At 34.5% G+C, this 26,369-nt stretch overlaps 1 protein-coding gene across 1 annotated transcript in view; it reads left to right on the top strand.

Moving 5' to 3' along the window:
• The window catches only part of GRIK2 (glutamate ionotropic receptor kainate type subunit 2), a 352,290-nt gene that overhangs the window by 212,898 nt on the left and 113,023 nt on the right, over positions 1-26,369 (top strand). Inside the window, 1 exon segment of the mRNA XM_086631971.1 lies at positions 25,464-25,607. Coding sequence (XP_086488097.1) covers positions 25,464-25,607 — 144 coding nt within the window.

Genomic DNA, 26,369 nt, shown 5'->3' with positions numbered 1-26,369 from the left:
AGTTAGCTTTTGACCTGCAAAGCTGGAGATCTCCTCCTGATATTTTCTTCCCTCAACTGAAGGAAGTAAAAGGTGAAATTGCAAGACCTAGAAAAGTTTGTAATATTTCTGTCCAGAATCTTCTAATACTAAATGCTTTTTCTCTTATGTTGCTTTAGCTTTTATTTGTGTTCATTTACATTGAACACAGTTGTCCTCAGACAAGAGTAGACTATATTTCAGCTGTTCTTGGGTAGCACTTGGAAACAGAACCTTGACTTTATGTTTTTAGGAGGCTAGAGTCTAATAAATTAATTTTTTCATCCACACCTAGATGTCTAGTAATTTTTTACCTACTCTGTTATACTCCACAAGACCTCCCATCTGCCAGTTAAAGGAGGACATGAGTTTTCTTTATGTCCTGGGTAAATGGAGGCAAAATTGTCAAAAGGAATGAGTTATCTGTCTCTTTTTGTAAATGAGTGGCTGAGGCCTTAAACAGTAGAGGTTTCCAGGCTTTAGATGCCTTTGTTATGGAGGTTCCACAGTTCATCAGATATTTAAGTGTTAAAAAAAATCTAATTTCTTTTTGTCCTGAGCAGTTGGTACTGTCTAGGTGAACTGGAGTGCTGGCTAAGATGAATCATGCTCTGAAATGTCTGTGTTTTGGTGCATTACATGTAGAGTTGCATTAGGCATGTTGATTCCATTAGAGTATTAGAATAAATAACTTTTCCTGTGGTTTCTAAAATTTTAGAAATTCATCAAGTTGCTTGGCTCACCTTGAGAGAAGTATATAAGAGGATCCAATTAATTAGTCAAGTGGTCTGTCTAGATAATTGAATCTATTCAATTCAAGAAGTGTAAAAATCTTGGTTTCAACTTCATCTAGGAACTGATGAAAATAAAAATGGAGGAAAGGACTTACATTAAAGAAATCTTATCTAAAAAAATCAGTAAGGTTTCACAGAGAAGAGCAGCTGACATGGCTACTTGTTACAGAAGAACTTACAATATAGTAAAATCGCAGTGAATTTTCAGTATATGTTCAGAATATAGAGCAAACACAGAAGAAATAATAAGGTATTCACTTCTGAACCCTCACAGTGAATTGCAGAGTTGAGCATCACTGAATGAAGGATAGACTCTGAAGGTAATTAAATCCTATTTTGCTTTATTTGTGATTTGGCCAGGTGAGAGAAACATTCTGCCTGAGAATGTAGCTATGATTTCTGCACTGACTTTGAATAGATAAACTTCAGTTCCTTTTTTCTCTTATTTCTGTGAGGGAGTGGAAACATTTTAATATATGAAATATTCAGATATGTTAAGTGTGTAAGGAAAGAGACAGTAATACTCACAGCTGAAAAATATTTAGGATCCTTGTTCAAGTTTTAGTGGAGAAAGCTTGCAAAGAGGTTTTACAAAGTGAATGCAAATAGAGAAGTTACAGCACGTACTAAACCCTCTACAATAATGCCTCTGCTGTCTCCCATCTCTCCAACTTGCTTTCATATCAGCTTGCAATTTTCTGAACACCAAGCCTGTGTCACTAGGTATTTGCAGGGCCTAAGAGACAGTTCCCTTGGAGATTAGTCTTCAGGTGGGTAGTTAGTGACCTTGGTTTGTGATGTTTTGATGGAACTGGAATGTACTTTAAAAATGGTTCTCTTTTTTGACAACCCTTTATTAGCAGCCAGCAATTAAATGTATTAAGAGCCCTTGTTCACACTCTTTCAGCCGCAGAACAGTAAGGGATGTATATGTTATAATTACAATTATCCATTCTCCTCATTGTCCTGCTGAGGAATGCAACTGTAATTCTGGCAGCCAGACTACATAGTTGGCTTGCTCTCCTTGGATTGCAGATGTCTAATTGCAGGCAACCATTTCATTTCAAATGGCTCATTAAAGCAGAAGCCATTTAGCATTGCTAACATGGATCTGCATCCATGATTATGCATTTAATTAGAAAAGTGCAAGTTTTTTTCCTTTGTAATCTGGATTTACAAAATTTCTCCTGCGTAATCTGTTTTGGAAGAACTTGAATGGCTTAATTTATTATCTTTTTTTGCAGTGCCTAATATCTGTGTTATTCATGCGTGAACTTGATAAGCCAGACATAACTACATTGTATGCATTTGTGTTTCGCAAGTGTTGCATGTTTGCGTAGTTTATCCAGTTTGAATTTTCCTTAATCTGAAAGTCATTTATTCTACTGGTTTATTTGTACCTGTAGCTAAAACAAGTTTAGGTATATAAGCATCTCTGTTGACCTCACCCTGAGAAGCTACTAGTAAAGTAGTAAGATTAGTTTAACACTTCTGATCCTTTCTCATTTCTTTTAGCATCATAGGCAAGAAAGATTTCCAGTATAAGGAGGAAAGATAATCTCCCTGAGTTCTTTTTTCTTTTGTTGAACTCTGTAGCTTATTTATTGTCCATTTGCATGTGTGTATTGATATCATGCTTTTTGCTTAACATATCTGGGATCCATTTAAATTACATTATTGATAGACTTCCTTCTCTATATGCTATACATATGACTCTAATTTACTTTTCTAATCCTCAGTGATTAACTGTTTTCGTAGTGTTTTAGTCAGTAAATGTAATCTGGTGGGTTTGTTGAGATTTTTTTCCCCTCTTTTTTTTTCCATTGCAAAGTACGAACTGCCAATTTTTTATATTTGGACAAGATAAGCACATTTGCACTTCAAGTAACCATAATGGATTCTTATTCTCTGCCCTGCCTCCCCTGTTCCGTCTCACCTCACTTTGAGAAAAATTTATTTTCTCTTGCACTTTGCCTTTATGCATCTTACTGAGTTGTTCCAAAAATCTTTAGCATCTCTGAATTTGTATGGTATCCCTTTCCTGAGATTGTTACCTGTCACATTTAGGTTTCTGTGTGATCCTAGTGCCTTAGTGGCAACCCTTCTAGATATGGGCTAGGGAGGTGTGCTTAAGTAAACATGTAAAAGAATGTCAAAGGACACAAGCCTCAGTACAGGTGCTTCTTTCCAAATATTGCTAAGATTTCTTAATAGAATGCTGTGCAGTGCTTTGAATTACAGGACAGGACTGGGACAATCTGAACTGCTGGCTTCAGAGGTCAGGGCAGTAAAATATATTTAGGAAATGTGAAAAAACTTGCTGACATACTTTGAGTGGGTGTGAGGAATATGAATGAGTTTGTGGCTGATGAAGCCATGTACATGCTAAGGCTCTGAAATACTACCTGCTGTCTAACTCCTATTAGAAAGGAAAATGATTATAAACAAAGTTAAGATGTCTCAATGGGCTTTACATCTTCATTTTTAGAAAGCTAATTATCTTCTATGTTTCTTAAGATACGTCCTGCATCTTTTTGTTTGCATAGTCTTGAAGTAAATAGGAAAACATGAACTTTTTCAGTGTGGTTTCTGTTCTGCCTGGTCTGTTACAATTAACATAAAATGTTTTATTATCAGATACTTTATGTAAATGCTAAATGGGACATCTCCTCATCCATTTCCCACCTCTCACAGCAAAATGTGGACAGGATTAAGAAAAGTAGTACTATGTTCAACTGCTGTTTGTTCACAGTAGTATCTTTGGAGTATTGTTTGATCTGTCGTTTTTTGTTTGTACATCTGAAATTGCCCTCTGGAAGAAGCAATATGTATTTTCAACCCTTTCAAAAATGGAGGACCTGCTGCAGTTTGCCTAGAGAGCAATTTGCTTAGCAGAGGCAGAGATCCATGTTTGTGGATCATCACAACTGTGAACTGTCCTGTCTAGCTTTTAAAATGAGTACAATATTACCCAATGAAAGAGTTTGCTTCCTTGGAGTTAACTGTGTGGATTCGAGCTTGTTGTAATTATATAATGAAGTTCGATTTGTATCTCAGAAACTACAGAATATGGTTTCCATTCAGATCTTAGATTTTGAAGTTTGAAGAGGTCAAAGTTTTTCAAGATGGTCTTATTCTCAAAGTAGGATATGCAGTGAAAGGTAAATGTCTAAGCTCCCTCTAATCTCAGGATAACCAGATGAATAACTGTTTTTAATTCATTGCTACCCTGGTAGTTTTTAGATAGTTAAAGTCAGGTAAATGAATTCTATATCTCAAATGTTTAAGACTCTTTTTTCTTATGATGAATCAGTTGTTTGTTTTTTTTTAATGCTATAAAGCTAGAGTTCACCAAGATCAACTGGTTTAAAAGGCAGTTCATTTGGAAAATATTCATAGACAAAGCCACATGTGTATTATGTACATCTAAATAATAGCTCTGAAATCTTCAGAATATGTATCCTAAGAGGTGTGCAGTATTTAAGAGGTTTTTCCATGTATTTACTGCTCTCTAAAGGTAATTAGGTGGTTCAGTTTTCTTTTTCTCCTTTTTAAGAATGTAAAACAGCTTAAAACCCTGCAGTTTTTCAGCAGATCTCTTGTGCTAGTCATAAACAAGAAAAATAGACTGGTGTCTCAGCATATACTCCCTCCTTTAGCAGCATTGATTAGACAGTCTCTGTTTGCCTCTTGAAAGATACTTTCACTTCATATTTTTTGTCTAATGTTAATCCTTTAAGAAAAAAGAGCAGTACACAACTGTCAGTTTTAGTGAGTTGGATTTGTTTGAGCAGGATAACAGTTCCCAGAGGAATGTAAGCATGTGGTAGAGTACTTTACAATCTTGCTTTGCATCTCAGAGAGCTTTCTTGACTTGGCCTTGCTGCTGCTGTTTATTTCCCTGAGGAATGCCTGTGAGAGGAACTGTATTTGTCTCTGAAGTACAGAACTGATTCCTGAGTTTATTTTTCTTACCTTCTACTTTTTCAAGCAAAAATCTGCTTTCTAAATTCTTTCTGTTGTGTTAATACTACGCACTGCTTAGTGGATTGTGGTAGAGATGGTGGCTTTCTCAGAATTTTAATATGTAGCTAGTTAGGTGGGTGTAGTTTATCCAAGGAGAATCCACTGATGATATTTTATCGGTATTTCAATCTGATAATTTTGTTTGGATTTTAACAAACTGAAATAGTGTTTATTTTGTTTATTTTGTGAGGAAAAAGTAATTGACTGCATTTACTTATGAAATTTGAACTAGATGTATTTAAGTTATGTTTGATTAAATAATGACTGGGTTCACTCTAGAGGTAATTTTTACCATTTCCAGAGGAAGATAGTGGAGAAAATCCTTTTATGATGAAGAGCTGTGCATGGAAATCCTGCCGAAGGTCTAAGCTAAGAATGCTGATGGAAAACGTACGAAACTGGCTGCTCTATCTAGGGTAGACAGGATTCTTTTCAGGATTGCCCTGCAACTAGAAACAGGTTAATGATAGATATTCTGTATCCCTCTACTGTTTCTTTAATTTCTCCTCAGCAATGCTGTGTCTTTTCTGACATCGGTTGATCCAGCAAACACTATCCCTGGTACAGTAACATTAAAATGAAACGTGTGGTTTTGCCTTGCTTCTGATGCACTGGCATCTTGTGGACTTACATTCTTGTTATAAAACTAGGAAATGTCATGATTATTCCATGCCATGTTAAATGAGAATGATAACATATAGCTGTTTAATTATTAATCACGAATAAAATGTCATCTCTGCCAGTGGAGCTATGACTGAAGAGGTTTTTAAACTGCTCTAGAATATGTGTAGATTTTAATCAGTTTTCATTAGTGTACTTGTCAATTTATTTACTACAGGTTGTTTTTTTCCCCTCTCCTTTTCCTGGAAACAAGGTTATACCTATAATTGAAATTAATCTGTCTGATCTTTCAAACACCAATTATACAATTTTGCAGCTATTCACATTTTTCTTGAGTGTTTTTTTAATGGAAATTTCCTCTTCCATGAAGGGCCATTTTCCTTATGCATTAGTATCCCTAATACAGGTAACTCTATACACAGAACAAGCAGCAATTCCATTTTTTCTTTTGCTTCAAAGTAATCGTTTTTTTTTTTTACCTCATTGTAATTTCTTTTTATATACAAATTATACAAATACAAATGTTATTCTAAGATAAAAACTGGATTTGTGTCTGTTTGAGTTCCATTTCCTGATTCTCAGGCTCTTGCTGGGGACCTTAAAAGCAGTCAACTCACCAATTTACAATGTAGGGATTAACAGGGTTAACAACTTTCTCCCAGAATTAGAAGCGAAGTTCCTCAGGTATAAGATGTACCATACTCTTAGGGTATCTAGACTAAAACTTCCCTCTTGCACTTCTGCTTGTATTTTACAATTTTTTAATTCTCCTTACTGAAAGATTTGTGTTGTGTCTTGTTTCTTTTTAATATTTAACATAGAGGAAATATGACAGGACACTGTAGGGCCTAACGCATTTTCATTTTGGGAGTTAATGATGTCCACCAATCCAAGACGACACTAAATTGGGAGGTAGTGTTGATCTGCCTGAGGGTCAGGAGGCTCTACAGAGGGACCTGGACAGACTGGATCAATGGGCTGAAGCTAACTGTATGAAATTCAACAAGACCAAGTACTGGGTCCTGCACTTGGGCCTCAACAACCCCCCTGCAGCGTTACAGGCTTGGGGAAGTGTGGCTGGAAAGCGGCACAGCAGAGAAGGACCTGGGTGTGCTGGTCGACAGCCGATTGAACATGAGCCAGCAGTGTGCCCAAGCAGCCAAGAAAGCCAATGGAATCCTGGCATGTATCAGAAACAGTGTGGCCAGCAGGAGCAGGGAAGTGATTGCCCCCTGTACTCAGCACTGGTGAGGCCACACCTGGAGTGTGGTGTCCAGTTTTGGGCCCCTCACTTCAAGAAGGATGTTGAGGTGCTGGAGAGGATTCAGAGAAGGACAACAAAACTAGTGAAGGGTTTAGAGAACTTGTCCTATGAGGCGTGGCTGAGGGAGCTGGGACTGTTTGGTCTGGAGAAGAGGAGGCTCAGGGGGGACCTTATTTCTCTCTACAATTACCTGAAAGGAAGTTGTAGGGAGATGGGGGTCGGTCTCTTCTCCCACGTTATGAATGACAGGACGAGAGGGAATGGCCTCAAGTTGCGCCAGGGGAAATTTAGGTTAGATATCAGGAAGAATTTCTTTACAGAGAGGGTTGTGAAGTATTGGAACAGGCTTCCCAGGGAGGTAGTGGAGTCCCCATCCCTGGAGGTGTTTAAAAACTGTGTAGATTTGGTGTTGAGCAATATGGTTTAGGGACCCTGTCAGTGTAGGGTGAATGGTTGGACTCAACGATCTTGAAGGTCTCTTCCAACCAGATGATTCTATGATTCCATAAGATTTGTTTTTATTTTTAAAATGTAATATAAGCTTATAATTTCCACTACTATTTTCTGGTTCTCTGACTTCCATTTTCTGTCTTTGTGTTTCTCTGGTAACCTATAGCAAGCTTGTGGCTGTGATATCCTACTGCCTATTGATTTAAGGACTCTTTAATTGAAAACTATTCAGCAAACATGGTTTGCAATTTACTGTTTTGCTCAGCTATGTTTAGGTGCCAGGGGCTCATTTGCGGCAGTTGATGGTTAAAGATTTAAAAGTAAAGCTAGGTATATGCAGGGTTTTCACCAAGGACTTGTCATACGTCTTACATAGCCTGCAGGCTAAAAGTGTGTGCCTGTGCATTTGTGTCTGCATGTGTAACCACAGGAAAGGAAAAGGCAACGAATCAATGATCTTAAAATTAATTAAAATCAGGAAGACTTTCCCCCATGCTGACAGGATATATAGGATAAAAATAATTAAATGAGCTATTGTGGCAAATGCAATATCGATTGCTCACTAAGAGCAGCTCCTTGAAGACTTAGATGAAGATTGATAACTGTTTTTTAACAGTTAGAGCCAAAGGCAACCATTCCCATCTCCAGTTTGTGTGCATGTGTGCAGTCTGACAAATGGCTTTCAACCTAACCCTCTATTGACCACTATAAAAAGCTATTATCTGCCTTAAATAAATGGCATACACATGCTGCTTCTCCCCTCTTCTTCAAATCTGTATAGTCGAAAATGCTTCATTTATCATTTTTCAGTTACTTTAAAAGTAGTAGCTGACATCCTTTCGAGGCAAAAAGATTTTTTTGTTTATTTCAGGTTAGAAGTGGATTTTTGTTTCTTTGAGTAAACAGGGTCAGGAGTTGCAACCTAGTATTAGAGATGAAGTGAAGATAAGGTTAATATTTTCATAATTATAATGAAATAGAATAAACTTCAAGATGGCACCAGATTTTCTCAAGTGAGCACTGGAATTTAGCTACAATACGTCTACAAAAGCAAATGAAGAGGCCCAGTGTGGGCAGCCCCATAAAGCAAAGGTATTGGTGCCAAAATCCTGACTATTCTTATTTCACACCATTCTATTTTCAGCTGTTTTTCTTCAGACTACTTCTAGTCTGTTCCTTCGGACAAGGCCAATTAACAGATGAACCACATAAAGTACAGCCCTGGATCACATCTTCCATGTGATTCATGCGCTATGAGACTGCTCCATGATGTGAATCAGAACACCAGTATGTGGGAACAATCAGGAGAGTCACTTCAAAAGCTTGCCGCTGATCAAAAATAAAATCTGTGGTAGACATTTCATAGTAATGGAGCCTTACAAAATTATTGTGAAAACAAATCTTAATGAAAGGAAAATGAGTGCCCAAGTGTTGTTTTTGTTTCAGGGACAGACTAAACCAAAAATAGATGTAGAAAATGCTATAGACAGAAAGGGAAATAAATAATATAAGCTTAATACTTGTTTAAAATATCAAAACAAGCCTGTTGAAAGCATTTGCCTTTGAATCACATTAATTTATCTAAATATTTATGGAAGCAGACTCTTATACATCAACTTATTCATGGAAACACACTTGTAAGAGGAAAACAGTTCCACATCATCTAGGAAGTAAGCAGTTCTTTAGAAAACATAATAAGTGATGAGAATTGAGAAGTGCTTAACAAGTGCTTCCTACCTATGCATGGGCAGTCTTGTCCTGCTAATGGCTCTGGCATCAAACTTATCTGTTCCTGTCTCAATGTTTGCGATGAGCTAGAGCTCTGTGAGGTCAAATTCCTCAGTTAGTACACTGTATGGATAGACAGGTTCTTCTCAGATCTTTCAAGATAAAGGGCTCACACAGAAATAATTCTCTTCCGTCTCTTTCCGATGAATCTGCAAATAATTGTACCTTTTTGAAACTTAAAGGTTTCTTCTGGTTCTTATAACTGGATAATCTTCTGTTCCATTTTTAATTAAATATTAGATAAGAAATTGTAAAGAAATACATTAGTAAGAAATTTGAGAGACTGAAATATCTACCTTTTGAGTAGGCCTCATTTGTATGCTGCCTGGTACCTTGAACCATGTATTACCATTTGGGAAAGATTTTCCTAAACAACTATGACATTTCCTGCACACTGTGATAGACAAAAATTTCTTCATCAAGGACAGAAGTTAACTATTTCAGGACAACAGTTTTCCTCAGGAAACAATTTTCCTTCTATGAATGTGCATCATTCCACTGTCCATGAAATTTTGTCCAGGAAATAATAGATGAAGAAAATAAGATGCTAAATTGTTAATCTGATTAAATTTACTTCTGTTCAGGATTGTTTGCACAGTAATCAGTTTCATTAAGACCATAACATTAGGTATCTAGGATAAATATGATCCTTTGTAATTTTAATTTTGTGACATTATATTTTGAGTTTGTTCAATATCTAGGGTGCATAAAATAATACATTTTTGTTTACTGTAGTTTTTCCATACTTAATCAGTAATCACTTCCACTTACTTTTAAAGACAGGACTGGTGTATTTCTTCATATTAATAAGAGAAACTTCCAAATATTTCAATTTCTTTCAATTTTTTAGAGTTTTGTCACGCTGTAGCCACACAGCTGATTATTTTCTGAGCAGATGTATCTCTTGGGATAAGTATTTTGAGAAAATTTCAGCTAAATCATATTAGCCAGTTCTGGGTAGAGAAGTTGGGTAGAAATGTTATGTTTCCAGCATTACTATTTTATTTTTTTTTTAGCAACCTTTCCCTAGAAATGTGCAAACGTTCCCTATGTTAAAGTAGAAGCTTGGAATTTTGTGGAGGCGTAAATGAATTTTAGGTTGTCTCCACAAGATAGAAGCTTTTTTTACTGCACCTACTGCAAATGTACTTCTGTAACCCTCATGGAGCAGGATTTTTATCTGTGCTAGCTGTACTAGCCTTCATATGTGTATCTGTGGGATCCTGCAGAAAGTATACTCTGTGGTTGTATGAATTAAAACTTGCACGTGCACAAGAGAGGTAAAGCTTACATCCTTATATCCATAATTTTCTATGTGGTAAACACTGATTTGGTAAAGATAGTGGGGTTTTTTATTATTATTATTATTATTATTATTATTATTTTCCCCCTTTTAAATACGTATCTACATGTATTACAAAAACATGTAGAATGTTTTATTTGTTAGGTAGATATTTTGCCATAGAAATGTCTACATGCTCTACTATGTGTAACCGAACAGAGTATTTCTTTATAGCTATCCAAAGCACCAGTTACACTTAATACCTTATGAAAATAGTTTCTTTAAAATATCAACATACAGAGCCATAAATATAAAAGCATCTTCTTAAACTCTTACCAAAATTCATCTTTTGATAACAATTAGATTTAGTTTTCTATTTTTAAGTTGTCTCTTGAGAAAACCCCTCTTATCACGCTATTTAACAGTCTTGGAAAAAGCAGCCAAAAGGTAATGAAAACTAAAGGAGTGTGCCTATGGACTTCTAAAGAAACCGAAGACTACTTTGAATTCTGCTATACCTACATTCTGACATTTAAGACTAACTTAGTATAAGTGAGGGTGCATTTAAAGGATAGTGAATTGCGTACTGCTGAGATAGCTAAACTGAGAAACAACTTCAGGATCAGAATGCACAGAAATGAACCGAGTGGTAGCAGCAATCTGAAAACTTGTACACTTTAAACTATTAACACTAATTTTTGATCATAGTTTTTTTGAAGATGTAAGAAGGAGTAGAATTTTGTGAAATTTTCTTACAGGTGCAAATGAATACTTGTACTTTTATGCTCTTTATAGAAAAGGGATTACGTGAATGATCTTTTTGCTGTTGTCTCTTAGACCTCTCAGAAACTGTACAAAAGTGTCAAAGAAAGTCTAAAGATCTGGAATAACTGATGAGGCTTATCACATTTGTACCTATTAATTTTTCCTTCTAGTTTATCTGCCGAAGGCCGTTTGGCTAGCAGAGCTGTTTGTGAGTATGAATGAAAACTAGAAATCTTTGTGTTTCTGAAGTTAAAGTAGAATGTACTTGTATATTTCCTCTATTTTCTTCCTATGTTATTTCTTCCCTACACAGTCTGCAATTTCAGATATGGAGAACCTTCTGAAATATAAAGGATTAATATCTCTAAAAATAACGGGAATGGTATGGAAATTATAGTTTTAAATCTTGCTAAAGCATAGTTCAGCGGTATTTGTACACTTCAGGAAAAATAAATCCTTGCCAGATTAATCAGAAATATGCAAAAAATTTGTTAAAACTTCTGCCTCAGCTTGAATGCATTTTTATTTTTAAATGTAGATTGAGATGTAATGCAGAAATTTGACTGTTATCCTGACGGATGGAGTCCTGATGGAGTATTGAAAAAGCTGGAAGTATATTCAGTTTTCAATTCCTATTTTTGGTTTAGTAATTGTGATAATTATATACTATCAACTGGCTTTATGATATAAATATCCTTTTGAAAGTGAGCTATGTTTAGAGAGAGAGAGTTCCAAAATTTTGGCAAAGGATCATTGAGCAAATTTGGATTTTGTGTATTGCTACAAATTTTATTGGATATATCAAGATTCATATATACATTAAAAAAAAACTTACCACTATGAAGATTGTAGTTGATTCTTATACTGATCGAAACAACAGTAATGTCTAACGTGATAGGAAAATTATTTTGAGTTTTTCTTATTAGTAAGCCCATATTTCTTCTTGCACTGAATTACTACATGTTCTAAGTTTCGAAATTTTCATATACATAAAAAACCACCCATATAATTTTTCTTTATCTTTATTTTCTTTAACTGTCTATCTTTATTTTCTTTATACTTTAAAATTCTCTGTGTTTTGCTATTTAAGGATTTCAAAGTACTTAAAACTTCAATGAAGTTTTCAGTGTCAAGGTACCTCTCAACATTAGCCGTTGACGTTCTCATTAAGTTATTCGTTTTTTTTTCTGAAATGCTACAGTTTGAAGCTGTACTTTAATTATGTAAGTTTTGTGGGCTAATATATTAGAATAATAGACAGTCTAAGATGGCTGGTTTTATGAGGGCATTTTTAGAAGATAACCTGGAAAAATAGTGTCACAAATCAGAACACACCTTTTCAATCATTGAATAAATTGAATTAGTATAAGATTTTAGTCAAAACAAAAAAGTGTCTAATGCAAATATGTATGAATGTATTTAATTCTGTGTCTACTCTGATGGTGAAGCTGGAGTCAATTTATGAGAATCCGGTTATTAGAACTAGCATAACACGATAAAAAGTTTATTCTCAAAGCAAACCTTAATTAAGGGAGAACTTCATTGAAACAAAAAGCAATTATACAGTGAAATGCACACAGGTAAAGGCACAATTGCAAAGAAAAGAAAATGTAATATTACAAGGTCACTTTGCTTGCCTGCAACCTGTCTAGGCTATGACCTACATAAAAGATACAAGTTGATTAAAGATTATACAAAAATGACAAAAAAAAAAGAAGAATCTGAAAATGGATATGCATCCAAAACTAAAAGAAACCAAACCATAAAATATCTACGTTCTAAATCTAAACAGAAGATTGGTTTTCTAAATCACAGGCCAGTGGTCTCTTTTAATACCTTTTCCTTTTGGTATTACTGATTTTAATGAAGTGTTAATTGCAAAGCAAAAAATTTACTTATTTAAAACAGATGCATAGGACATAACTGAATAAAAGAATTCTGGAAGACTGATATAAAACAAAATTCTTTTTTGAAACAAACATACTCCTTTACGGGCTTGTTATGTTTTACGCTGCTTAACAATTTGTTTTCTCCTGCAAACATGAACTTTGCAAGGCTGCACATGTAATCATGTTTTTTGCTGAGGATATTAAAATCTGTGTCATTACTTCTTTCTAAGGGGAGAGAAATGTAAATGGAGCTTAGTGAAAGCAGGAGAAGGCAATTTATTATGAACACGCAGAACCGTTTTTCTCTACATTTCAAAGTCATCAATATACTTTTAATTTTGTCATTTTATTGAAAAATTTTAAGGTGTGAAAGCTCTGAAATCCTCAAATATTGTGAAACTTTTAGAGGATACAAAAATGGAATATGCAGAGATCCATTCTTTAGAATGCTTTTTTCCTCAGTTTTTTACCACATTTGCATTTCATCTCTGGATTTTTCTAACTTTATGCCTCTAATTGTTTGCGTTGTCAGGTGTACTTTCTTGCTGCACATGGGTACAAAGGTGTTCAATGTGTATGCTGAGTAGGATCTTTCTGCAATTGCTTATGAATTGCTCATGCAGAGGGACTTTTCATGTGGTGTGATAAGTCTTGAATACTGAGCTAATGTAATAGTAGCAGGCAGCTCTTTGTTATGGATGTGGTTGATGGAGGTGCAGTGATCACAATCATATTGATTTTTGACCAGGAGAACAGATGAAAGGAAATAGAGTACCAAAGACCAAATAATGACCCATTGTTCCTGGTAATTAGGTTTTAGCTACCTGTCCTCAAAGTACATAAAAGAACATGATGGGATTTTTTATTGCAAAAAATATTATGGGACATATCAAAATTTCTAAAGTTCAGAAGAAAGGTTGAGAAAGTACTTCAAAATAACTTTCATCTGGAAATTTTATAGTTGTTTTTAAGGGTGTATAGAAACCTAAGATCATAACACATCTTTCCTAATTGTATACTGTAAACGCAGTTCTTCAAGCGCTTATGCAGTCGGACAGTATTGTTATTGCAAGCATTACGCTGCAAGTCATTTGTTCCTTGGATTGGTAGAGTTTATGACATGATGGGACATTTAGAGAGTCTTTCAACAAAATCACACTTTATATGATCTTGTTAGTCAGAAAATGTAAAATGAAAGTAGATTTCTAAAAAATATAATTATGGAACTATTTTTTCCTTTTATTTCTTTCATACAGTTAACAGTGTTTATTCTTTATAAATATAGATTACCATATAGGCTGAATTATTTATATTGGGAACATTTTCTCTCTTGCTATGATTAGAAAGAAGTAAACCACCCTGAACACTTGTACTGAGTAGTAACAGATAACCTGTTCAATAAATGGTTAATTTAAACATAAGTGAGAACGAGAAGTTGATCAGAAAGTTCAGGAAATCAATCATAGCTTAACCTTACATCAGAATAGCAAACCTTGTGTAGAAAGACTTGCTTTGGAACCAGACTGTCATCCAGTCATATTTAAACATTGCAGCCAAAGATGCATTTCTAAATATTCTCAGACTCTTTCTACTGTTTCCCTTAACTGCATGTTCCATCATTCTTAAGATTTAAGGTTCTGCTCCACAAGAATGACAAGGTGTCCTTGTCAGAAAACATAATCCAAAATTTCCTATGCGCTTCAGAGTATATTCTAAATCTTTAGCATTTTATTTGCTAAAACAAAATTTAAATCCTGAATCAAAGGTCAAGCAGATGAGAGAAATACTGCTGCTTTTCTTATTTTAGAAAAAACTGTATTAAAGCTACTTGCTAACTACACCTCCTGTGTTAATTGTTGGCAACATTTCACGTTGTCTGAAAATTTCACCTCCAATAAATTAAAATCAAGCTGCAATAAGTGGCTACCCATCTAACTCTTTTTCAGATACTTCGAAGTTCTTAGTGCCATAAATATTCTATCAAATTACGTGATTATGTGAGATTATTTTGTAAGATGAATAAAATTCTACTATTTCAAACTTTTATACTGGGAAATATGTTTTTATTCTGTCATTAAAAAAAACTTTTTCTTTCCTATGTAATGACAATATAATGGCAAGAAATGTGGCAATAGCATCACTATCCTTTGGAGTGCTATTCCTATTCTTTTGTTCTTTTGATTTTTTTTTCAAAATTTGTAATTATTTCATGTTCCACTTTGCCATTTCTCTGAGAGTTGGAGATCAAACTATGAGACATTGAAGCAAAAAAGGAAAATATTTTCCTTTCTCTTTCTATGTAAGACAAAATTAATATTTGTCAAAAAAAACTATCTAGCCTATAAAAAAAAAGTTCTACTTTTAATAGATTTTTTAAAATTGTTTATTAGTTTTAAGGTCTTTTTCAATAATATAAGAAATAAATAATATGATTTGTTCAGATGGTAAAACAAGTATTTTGATGATGGGGAAAATAATCTGCATCTGTTTTGTCTTTACTTAAAAATCACATACACATCTCTGTAAACGAATATCCTGTTTAAAAATTACTAGGTAACTAAATGTTGAAAAATAATCTAAACAGCTATGCTTTAATATGATGATTATTCAGTTGAAATACTACCATATTAAAAAAAAAAAAGGTTTATGCTATGAAGTTCTTTGAAACTTAAAAAGTTAGATGAACATAGTTTATAGCTTGCTGATGTTTATGTCTTGTTCCCAGTTAGAATGCGTTTTTTGGGGTGAAAACAAAATCTCTACTGTTTGCTTAATTGTACCACAGGGTGGAGTTGGGAGTGTGTCAAGAAGTAAGAAAACACCAGCTTTAATATGCATACAATGCAATTTAACAGTTCATAAACCAGTAAAATTTAATCCCAGGCTGAGAGATTTATTAAATCTCACTCAGCAAAATGGTTTTGTGGGATGTGTTAGCAAGTGAGAATTAAGTGAAATGATTTCAGGGGCAATAGATTTTATTACCCGAGGAGGGGAGGAACTAGTTTCGCCATCCGTTTCTTCTTAATTTCATTCACTCATTATAATTGCCTTGAGTAGGAGAGCTTTCTGTGAGGAGTAGTAGTAGTATGTTGGGCCTCTGGAATTTGTATCCTACTACATTTGTCAGGCATCATCTAACTGAAATACCTTCTGTTGGTGGTCTTGTGCAGCAGTTCTTTTAATGACTGTTAAAGATTTTTAAATCTAATAGAACTTAATCCTCTGTCTGTAAGATAAAATGACTCCTATTTCTTTTTTTTTACATTTTGTCATTTTCTCATCCATGCTTGTTCTCCTGTGCTTTTCAGCTTTCCTTACTTCCCCAGTTTCTCTTCCCCTCAATGGTTGTTCTCAGTCTTTGTTTTCATAAGTTACAGAAATGGTGTGCTTTCGATCTCTTCCCTAATACTTCTGCCAATTGGAGCATTCTTAATTCTGCTTTATTCTTCCAGACAGTTGTTACATCTGTGAGAAGTAGTATGCTGACTTGTATTAACAGCTTATGTCTTACTTATAAAAGTGTTAACATATCATTCCACTGTCAAAATATATTTTTTAAAAAAATTAATTTATTCCTATACTTTTGTTCCTGTAGCCTTGTATAAGAAACTCCTTGAAGGCACTACTCAGAGTCCACTATCATACTTACTGGTACACTAATATCCTTGTTACTATGAATTGCTGAAAGGACTTTTCCATTATTGCTGCCCAGACTGTGTTCAAATTGTAATATGAGTTTCTATGGGGTTCATATCCCATAGAGATGTGGGATACTCAAGCGAATGTTTGTTATATTTTGTATTGATAAATGCTTCTGTGTTCTCTTATTGCCTTGAAATCATTCTTAACCTGTATTATCAAGGTTAAGATATGTAGGTTAAGATAATACAAAAGCATTTATTTGCTTTTATGCTTTCCAATTCATAATATTGTAAGTGGAAATATTTAAGAAAAGGTAAGACATACCTGCTCTATTTGTGTAAGGTTAACTTGGAAAGGTTTTTCTCTCTGTCTGCCCGGCTGTGTTGCTTTATTGGTTGTCTATAGACATTCTTTAACACACAGCTGCCTGGAATTTCAATACGCATTATGTCTTGAGGCACATTCATTAGAGAGAAAAGTTTCTTGATATGGAATGGCATAGGGCAATTTAGCTTTTACAGCTAATCTCTTGTCTAATTCTTTCTGAATGTCCTGAAGGACCTTTTCTTCTGAATCTAACTTACAATATAAATTGTAAACCTCATTATTGAAAGCTGTGTTTCATCAAGCTATGTATTCATAACTGCATAGAATAAAAAAACTGAGGAGACAGTATGAGTATGATATTTATTATTTACTTTTGAGTGAGGACAGGTATGATGACAATCACTTTGTGGTTGTAAAATGAGTGTGGCATGGCATGATTTACCCTTCTATCTTTTTTCAAATATACTGTAAGACATTGTACGATTCTACTGCAATGTGAAACTGTATTCAAAAAGTTTTAGTTTCATCTCATAGTGTGTAAGAGAGTTGTAAAAAGTAAACTTAAATCTATATTTACTTTGATATTAAAATTCTGCAATATATGTATATAGAGAAAAAGAATATTTTTGTGCCTCTCACAAATCTGTGTGGTCCCAAATAGTTCATATTATTGAACATGCTTGTGATACAAATATTTTCTTTGGACAGTTCTTTAGATTACTTTGTCTTGATATATATTTTGTTATGTGATTAAACCTAAATCCTTTTATTCTTGTGTCTGTTCAATCTAAACTTCTGACTGTTTCATTTTTGTGGTATATTCAACCTATTCTATCTTTTGTTACGCATATCACTGGAACCTTGCAGAAGTTCCTAAACATGATCATTCTTCACTTTATTATTATAATAGTTTATTATAGAAAATTCTCTCTCATATATGTATATATGAAACAGAAAATAATGTAAAATTTTAGGAACTGCGTTTCAAACACTGACTGGAAGCAATGGAATATATGTCTGACCTATTAACCATAGACTGTAATCGCCACAAATAAAATAACAGTAGATAGATCTATCATAGTTTCTGTAGCTCCTATCCAGTAATTTTTAAAGGCAACTTTGTCATTTTCTGTCAAATACGACAGCTTTTAAGGAAAGTAATAGACAATGTTAGTAATGAGAGCTCTTCTGCACTGTAGGTGGTCACCCCTTCCTGACCTCTGACTGTTGTCAGACTTTTCTCACATCTTTGTTCTTATCTATTTTTCCTGAGTTGTTTAAAAGGAAGGAAGCAGAGTCAGCTTCTGTGATAAAGTCAGTCTTCAAAGGAAAAAACAAACAAACAAAGAAAAAAACCCCTGCACAGATGATTATTCCTGTTCACCTTAAAAATCTAGGAAATAAGCTAAAATGGGAAAAAATGAAAGGCAAGTGCTGGGGAGTTCGGTAGAACAAAACAAAGAAGTGTCTTTTTTGTTTATGTAATATGTCATTTGTTCAAGGTTTTGTAATTAATAATTAATAATTATATATTATGTAATTAATAGTTATATATATTGTGTTAAATTGTCAGTAAGGATAACAGAAAAATAAGTCATTATCAAAAGAGAAATACTGCTTAGCAGGCTAAGAGGATTGGGACATTTTCGAGGGCTTTGAAATTAATAAGTATGCCATTGTAAACCTTATTGTGCAGTGCATCCTAAATAATATTATATCTCCATACAATGTTTATGCTGAGGAGGGAGAAGATTCGACTAAGTTGTCCTGTTTATTGTAATCTCAAGTATCCATTACTTGCTCAGGCTCTTAGATCAAACAAATAGAGCTGCTGTTCTTACCCTTCTAATTGTACTATGTCACCTTTGTCTCTTATAAAGCTGACTATAAATAGTCTGGATATATTGAGAGTGGAAAAAAAAAACCCAAAACAAAACCAACAACCTGACTTTACATTCAGTGTTCTATCCAATGCATTACCGTTGTATAAGAAATAAAATACAATTTATAATTTTTTTTTATTTTAAAATCCAGTCCTCCTGCAACATGCCCTGCCTAGTGTACTTACACTCCTTTTGCCAAAAGGGAATGTAACGTTCTCATTATGTTCTAAAGTCTCACAAGGACAGGTACCATAAATACAAGCTCAGTTAGAGAATCTTGTTGCAGTATGAAATGAACATGTTAACACTGTGTTAAACCAGTGACCACAGCCAGTCTGAATTAGGTGTATTTCAGGAGATACTATGGTCTAAGATGGCTGTCTGTGTAGCTAACAAAAATTCAGTCAGTAACAAATGATATTATATGATGAAATAAGTTTCAGAATGCATTAAAGACTCCACATGAATTGCTTTTAATTTGTTCACACATTTTCAAAGACTTTGTTAAAAAAAGAAAAAAGTGTTATTTCACTTTTATGCATTTATCTGGATACTTTTGTCATGGTCACCTAGGAAACAAATGCAGATATACATTTGCAAGCATTTGCATTCAGTTTCATTTCATTTTTGACGCAGCTAATGAAGTCACACTTGAAAAGAATTTAAGCCTCATTTTAATTAATACACAAAATTTTTCAGAATACATTAGTGACCATCAGACATTAGGCAAAACCCTCTGAACGCTTTTGCCTTTTAAATGTCATTGGACATTTCACAAAGGCATAATTTGACTGACTAGAGATAGGAAGACAGAGATAACCTTGAAGAGAATAATGAGCTGCATATAAAAAATATAAGCTATCCTGCTTAATGTAGTAGTACTTATTCAGATAATATGCAGGTAACGATAGCATAAGAACTAAAAAGTAGAAAAGTATATGCATACTTTACTAATCAATGGAAAAATCTTGGCTCATGGAATGCAGTGTTTAAGGGAACTTGTACAGTGTCATCCCTTGAATTTTTTAGTGAGTTACTTCAGTTTAACACAGAACTGACTAGAGAATCAGAATGCCAAGTTTCAAAATCTATTTTTTTTTACTTTAGTTTTGTTTTGGGTGGAACACTTTGTTAAAGAACTGTTTAAAAAAAAAGTATTTTAGCAAAATATTTGTCTTTGCATAAAATTATAGCTATATTTAATTTATGATGTATTTGTAACCTCATGCTAATGACAATAGTGAGTCAGATCTCCACTTTGTGATGGTGATGTCCACAGGACAGGACCTGTCAACAGAGTTATAGAATCTTACATTATATTGTTTTATTTCTCATTTGCTTTGTCTTTGACAGAAAAAATGTACTTTGACATGTTTTCTGAATCAAATATTCAAAATTTTTGTTGTGGAAAATCAACTCTTGTTGCACTGTCTAGAGAGTTTCAAGTTGCATTATAAAAGAGTTGTATGTGAATTTAATTCTGAGACAAATTTTGAAGTTTTATTCCTTCTTTTACACACATAAAAGCTTTCATTTCCCTCTCCCTTCCCCCCCGCCTTTTCCTTTTTTTCCTTTCCCTTTCCCTTTTCCCCTTTCCCTTTTCCCTTTTCCCCTTTCCCTTTCCCCCTTCCCCTTTCCCTTTCCCCCTTCCCCTTTTCCCCTTCCCCTTTTCCCCTTCCCCTTTCCCTCAGAGTTAAAGGTATATTAGTTTGGTTTTACTGGACATGAATTGAATTAATAAAGTCAAATCCAAACACAAAATACAGATCACTGTTAAAAAGTATGCATCATACTTGCAAGGAGGTTGTCTTTAATAATATCTTACACTTACCATAAAAGCATTTTGAAAATGGTTAAGCAGCGTAATCCTCATAAAGGGAATCCTCGTGTTGTTAGGGGGGATAGTTTAGTTGGCTAACTAAACCTTTTTTTTTAAAAAAAAAACCCTCTTACCTGGCCGCCTTCTTTGACTCCTTTTCTGTGGAAAAAGTTCCCCACAGTCACTAAAAACAATTGTCAGAATAAAGAAGGCAATTAAGAGATATTGTGTCACAGATTTGTAAATACAAATATTTTCTATAGAAAATAAACTACTAATATTGCAAATAACTCATTCATGTCTGGGATCCACACTGGAACAAATACTAAAGAACAAAAAATAAATTTGTTAAGCTTCTCTTTTCCATTGGCTCATTACATATGTCACTCGATGTAGAAAATTTCTTGATGTTTTCAAGTGCTTCACAGAGCACCTTTTAAGTAGAAGACCATATTTCTTCATAGACTTTCATTACTAATAAATTTAATTAAGGGGAAAAACAATCACATTAGTTTAATTTAACCTTTAATTGAAAACCTGAGGGTTTTTTCCTGCTTTCAAGCTGTTCTTAATCATCTGCATTTGAGTAATTGAAAATTCTCCCAGATCATGCCTATGTAACAGTTCCATTTTTTAAATCTAGTTTCAGATTATAGAGGACTACATTTTTTTTTATATTAAAAGCTGAAATATGATTTTTTTTTCTGAAAAATGCACTATTTCTGATATAGCTCATAAATTAGCCTAGCAATCCTTTATCTTAAATCAATGTTAAACTTGATTGCGTGATAAAAATCATGTTTTCTAAAAATAAAGCACATACTTTTGCAATTTAGAGACAATTCTGGAGCACTGAGGTATGAATCAGACAGGAATGGTTTATTGGTACATGGAATCCTCATATAGTTTGACGTAGGCAAATGGAAATGTTATAGAAAAACGTTGCTGCGCAAATAAAGTCCGTGTCATTAAGTGTAGAATCTGAAAATATTTTTAACCCTTAGTAGTTAATGAGGGAGAAGTGTTCCAAAAGCAGTTAGCACGTTTGTTGAGTCAGATATCAAAGAGTGAAGATCAGGGTTCCTGTGTTCTGTTAATCTTGCTTGGATTTTATCTTTATGTCAGAGCGTGAGCCTTTTCACTTCTTTGGAGGGTCTTAAGATACAGATCTAGATCTCAGGTTGCAGCTGTAGTGTGTAAATAGTCCATTTGGTTTCAGGATTTTCACATGATTCTTGTCTAACCTACCAGCCATGCTGAAGTTCACTAAAAATTGTACCTTTTGTATGTCATAAGAAGGGCAGAAAAACTTGACAGAGAAGCAGTTTGTCTGTTCCATTACATGGAGAAGATTTTTTTTCTTGGCTGAGACCCAGGCTATAGTGGGTTTCTTATGCATCAGCTTTGCCCATGTAGGTTAGGAACCAGTAAAAACCACTACCCTGCCATCATCCTGCCCCAGCTCCAAGCCCCCAAAACTCACCCCATCCCTATAATACTAATTAACCAGGATAAGCAAGTGTGTGACAAAAATCGCAGCATATATCTACTAGAGTTTATCACACGCCTTTGACATCTTTGGGTGCGGGGAGAAATAATAGGCTCTTTCTCTAAAAAAAGAGAGGATTTCTCTAAAAAAAGAGAGGATTCTTTTTGTACCTTCTTTATACTAAGTCTAGCTCCACCAGAGCTTTTTCACAGTGAGATTAGAGTACTTGCATGCAATTTGTTAGACAGTATTTAGCAAGACTCAGAAGTGATTATACAGAAACATATGTGAAAAACAGAGGCAAACACAACACCCACAGTAAGACAAAGAGGAAAAGGAATGTGACAGAACAGTATTGAGAAGAAATGTGTAATATCCAACTGAGTTTGGGATAAAGATCAAACATAGATTGATACTTTCTCTCTATTTGAGATATGTTGTGACTGAAATCACGTCTCTGATTAAGCTGTTACCTCTGAGTGCTAAAAGCTTTCTTATTACTTGACAGAGCCAACTGAAAAACAGACTTGTGGTCACAGCCATCTGTCACCCGACATCTTAATCACCTAACTCGATGTCATTCTATTTCACTTTCATGTAAAATTTTTGTAGCTTCTTTAGTTGTAGTATTTTATTTTTCTTTTGATGACAGTATCATGAGCAGTATTTTGCATGAGTTTATCTGTATTCAAGCAGTCATTATAAATACTAAGTAGGATTGTGAAGCAAAAAAAAAACCTCCACAACCCAAGGTTCAGAAACTGTACCAAGATATATTTGTGAAATACAACATAATTCTTAAAAGGTTTATACAAGTTGACTAAAACAGTACTAATCCCATTTTTTAATAAGGTTATTTTCTTGTATTGTTTGTGCGTCAATGAATGGAAACATTGTAGCAGGTTTCTATCTGAAATTCAAGAACCATTGCTTCTTAAGTTTCTACCTCTGTCTTCCTTCCAGACTGCTAATCTCTGTTTAGATAAAATAAAGAAACCTAAAAATTTAATTAGGGACGTTTCCTCCCTGGTCCCCAAACAGTCTCTTGCTGAAACCTGCGGTACTTCCTGTACCACAAACCATAGTTAGAAAAGTGTGATTTAAGGAAGAGAAAGGGGTATGGATAAAGGACAGGGAGACATAAAGCTTAGCAACGTGATGAACCAGGGTGGGAGAACTAGGCCAACAGCTATCAAAGTTAAAGTGACCAACCAAGAGGAGAGCCCAACTGCAAATTCAAGTATATACTTTGTATCTTTTCCCTAGTTCTGCATTATTTCTCTTGCAGTAAAATCAATGATTGCACCCAGTGAGATGAGTGCAATATTGAATCACTAAACCAATATATTTTTGAGTATATGATTCTATCTGTACTATTCAGTGCAAACATTTAATCCTACATTTAACTTTAATATTCCTATACAAGGTAGATTGTGGAATCTCATCCTATATAAATAAGGGATTTATCTTGTAATATTTAAAGATTAAATAGAGCACTCAACTTCTAGCCAGTGATTAGTTTATGTTGTGTGCATTTAAAAGAAGTACATTCTGATTCAGATTTATTTCCAGTGAAGCAATAGTCATCAGTCAAATATGAAGAATATTATTAGAATTTGAATTACTTCTAAAACTGCAGTGCTTTTTTAATGCTTCCACTGAAGTTGACTGTCTTGTCATCCTACAGATTTCCAGCTCAGTGGCTTATAGAATTTGCTCTGCATCTGGCATAACATCCATTTGATTCATGCTGATGAGTCTTACCAGTTCTGTGTCCAAATTTATATCTAATTAATTAGTTAATGCTGTTTTTGAACTTCTGATGGCTTCTTAATGTGCTGCTTTTGCTAAAGTCTCACAGTAATTTCAATTTTCCTTCACTGGTGCAAGGTCTACAGTTTTAAAAGTAAAGCTGATTAAAAAAAAAAAGAAGTTTGCATTTCTGAGCCAGATTAATGTGTTGTACTTATTGTATAGTATATTTAAAAAACCTGTTGTCTAGACTCCAACTACTGCCAAGTACTGCTTCTGGAATATTAAGCTTTGTATGACGCTTACTCAGCATGTCATTCCAACTTTTTGGTATTTTGCTGCCTCCTTGTCAAACATCAGCTTGCCTTAAAAGCACTTTAATGCCTTGAAGATAATGAACAATTTGGCAGCAAAAATATTTTCTGACTGATTTGGAGTCCCTGCATAAACTACTTGGCGTCTGAGACCATTGAAACCTATTATACCGGCTATTTTAAAATTAGGATTTATTTCTGTTTGAATTTTGAAATCTCTCCTTGGGAGAGCCATTCGAATGTAAACGTATATTCTCCCCTTTAAGAGTAGCTTATGGGCTATAATGGTAGAGCATTTTTGCATTTTTATGTTTAGTTTTATTGTAAAGAGCCTTGGGATGCATTTGCATGAAAGGCACTATATAAGCTCATTTTGTATTGCATTGTATTGTATTGTGACAAGTGTAATAATCTCCAGGTTTCCTATCCATTAAAGAACTAATTTCACAGCTCACTAATTATGTGAATGAGAAGGGGAAATAGGTCCTTTTTCTCTAAGGTATGCTGAGCAGATGGCATAGCATTCATTTCCAACAGATGAATCTAAGGTCCTCTCTTGCTTTTGGTTCCAAGGCTTGCCTCTGTTGATCAAATAGAACAGGAGAGAGATGTCGGTTTCTTGTACAGCATGACAGTGTGTACTGAGAGGCTGCCTCTGTCCTTTGCTAATACAACATTAGTTAGCATATACCAGGTCCAATCAGCCTATTTATTTAGGGTGAGACATGAAAACCATTAAAATGAATGTGCATTTTAATGCAATTCTAATTTGCCTCTGATTTATAGAAAATACTGCTCACATTCATCCTAGGGATTTAAACTGATACCCAGTAAAAATTATTAATGAATCAGTTGAGTGCCTTTGGGACTGTATCTGGTCTGTAATTTCAAAACAGAGAAACATTACTTCCTTAGCCTGTGTATTTTCCTTCATAGGTAACGTTTTGCAACCTTGCTAATATTTTTTCTTTTTCTTCACCTCGCTCATGGAAATAACTGACTTGAATCAAACAGTGATTTATATAGCCCCTTAACACACTGCTTTTTTAAGGTAACATGAGTCATCAGAGATACCAGTGTTCTCCTGTGATCCTGAAAAGTTGGTATTTGGGCCCTTATTTCAGCATTAAAAAGAGAAAAGCTGAGACTGAAAGTCCTGGCATATCTTATGTAGGACTTGGCAATAAGGCTGCATTTTGCAGTGCTACACAAGCAATCAGATCATTTTCTCCCTCTAACATAGTAGACAGTGCTAATTTTTTGTTTCCTTCTCTCTCTTCTGGACTGTCACATGTTTTTGTTTTATGTTCATGGTTCTGATTTCGTTCTAATTTCAGACGGACGCAGCACTAATGTATGATGCCGTTCATGTGGTGTCAGTGGCAGTCCAGCAGTTCCCACAGATGACTGTCAGTTCACTACAGTGTAATCGCCACAAACCGTGGCGCTTTGGGACCCGCTTTATGAGTCTCATTAAGGAGGTAAGTCACTAATAAAGTATCCTGCTCCACTACTTTCCTTTCTCCCAACTCAAATTTTGTTTCCTTTCCACTCTACTTGAATTCTGCCTTTTTTTATTTTTTAATAATTGAGAATCTCTCAGGTTGTTATGTTTAAAGAGTTTAACAGGCCAGACAGTATTTTTATTTGGAAGTGGGTTTTTCTGAGGTTTTAGTTGGAACAGAGAAACATAAAAGGGTGAAATAACTGCATTCTCAATAAACCTCTTGTTTGTAGATAGTTGGGAGCGGAGTGAAGGGGTGGGTGGGTAGTGCTGGAACATTTGTCACATAAAAACCCAAACGCTTGAAACCCCAAAGCATAGACTGCCTATGAAAAATTCAGCAACTAAATATCGGCATAAGTTCAAAGGGGCCAAGAATGAATTTTGTTCCCTCATTTTAATTTCCTTTAATTCGCTGTGGTGAATTAATAATATTAATTGATCTCCTAGTATGTTGTTTAGATACTGATAGATAGTGATTTAAAGTAAAGCTAGGAGATTTAAGGTGCTGAAGGTGAACATTGTAGAGTGTTCAAGTCTCTTGTACTGTAAGTAATTCCTAGGATTTCTCATTCTAGATATGCAAAATACTATGATAGGGAGAACTATTTGCAATGGAATATAATCCTGGCTTTAATATTGGTTCCTTTTAGGATGATAATTTTGTTTTCCACATTCTCTCCTCTACTTTAGTATAGTTTTAGAACTAGTTAGACTTTAAGTTATGAAAAAATGACAA

The sequence above is a fragment of the Tauraco erythrolophus genome, chromosome 2 (assembly GCF_009769465.1).
Source record: "Tauraco erythrolophus isolate bTauEry1 chromosome 2, bTauEry1.pri, whole genome shotgun sequence".
Classification (NCBI taxonomy): domain Eukaryota; kingdom Metazoa; phylum Chordata; class Aves; order Musophagiformes; family Musophagidae; genus Tauraco; species Tauraco erythrolophus.
The sequence above is the reverse complement of the archived record's forward strand: the minus strand, read 5'-3'. Positions and strand labels throughout refer to the sequence as shown.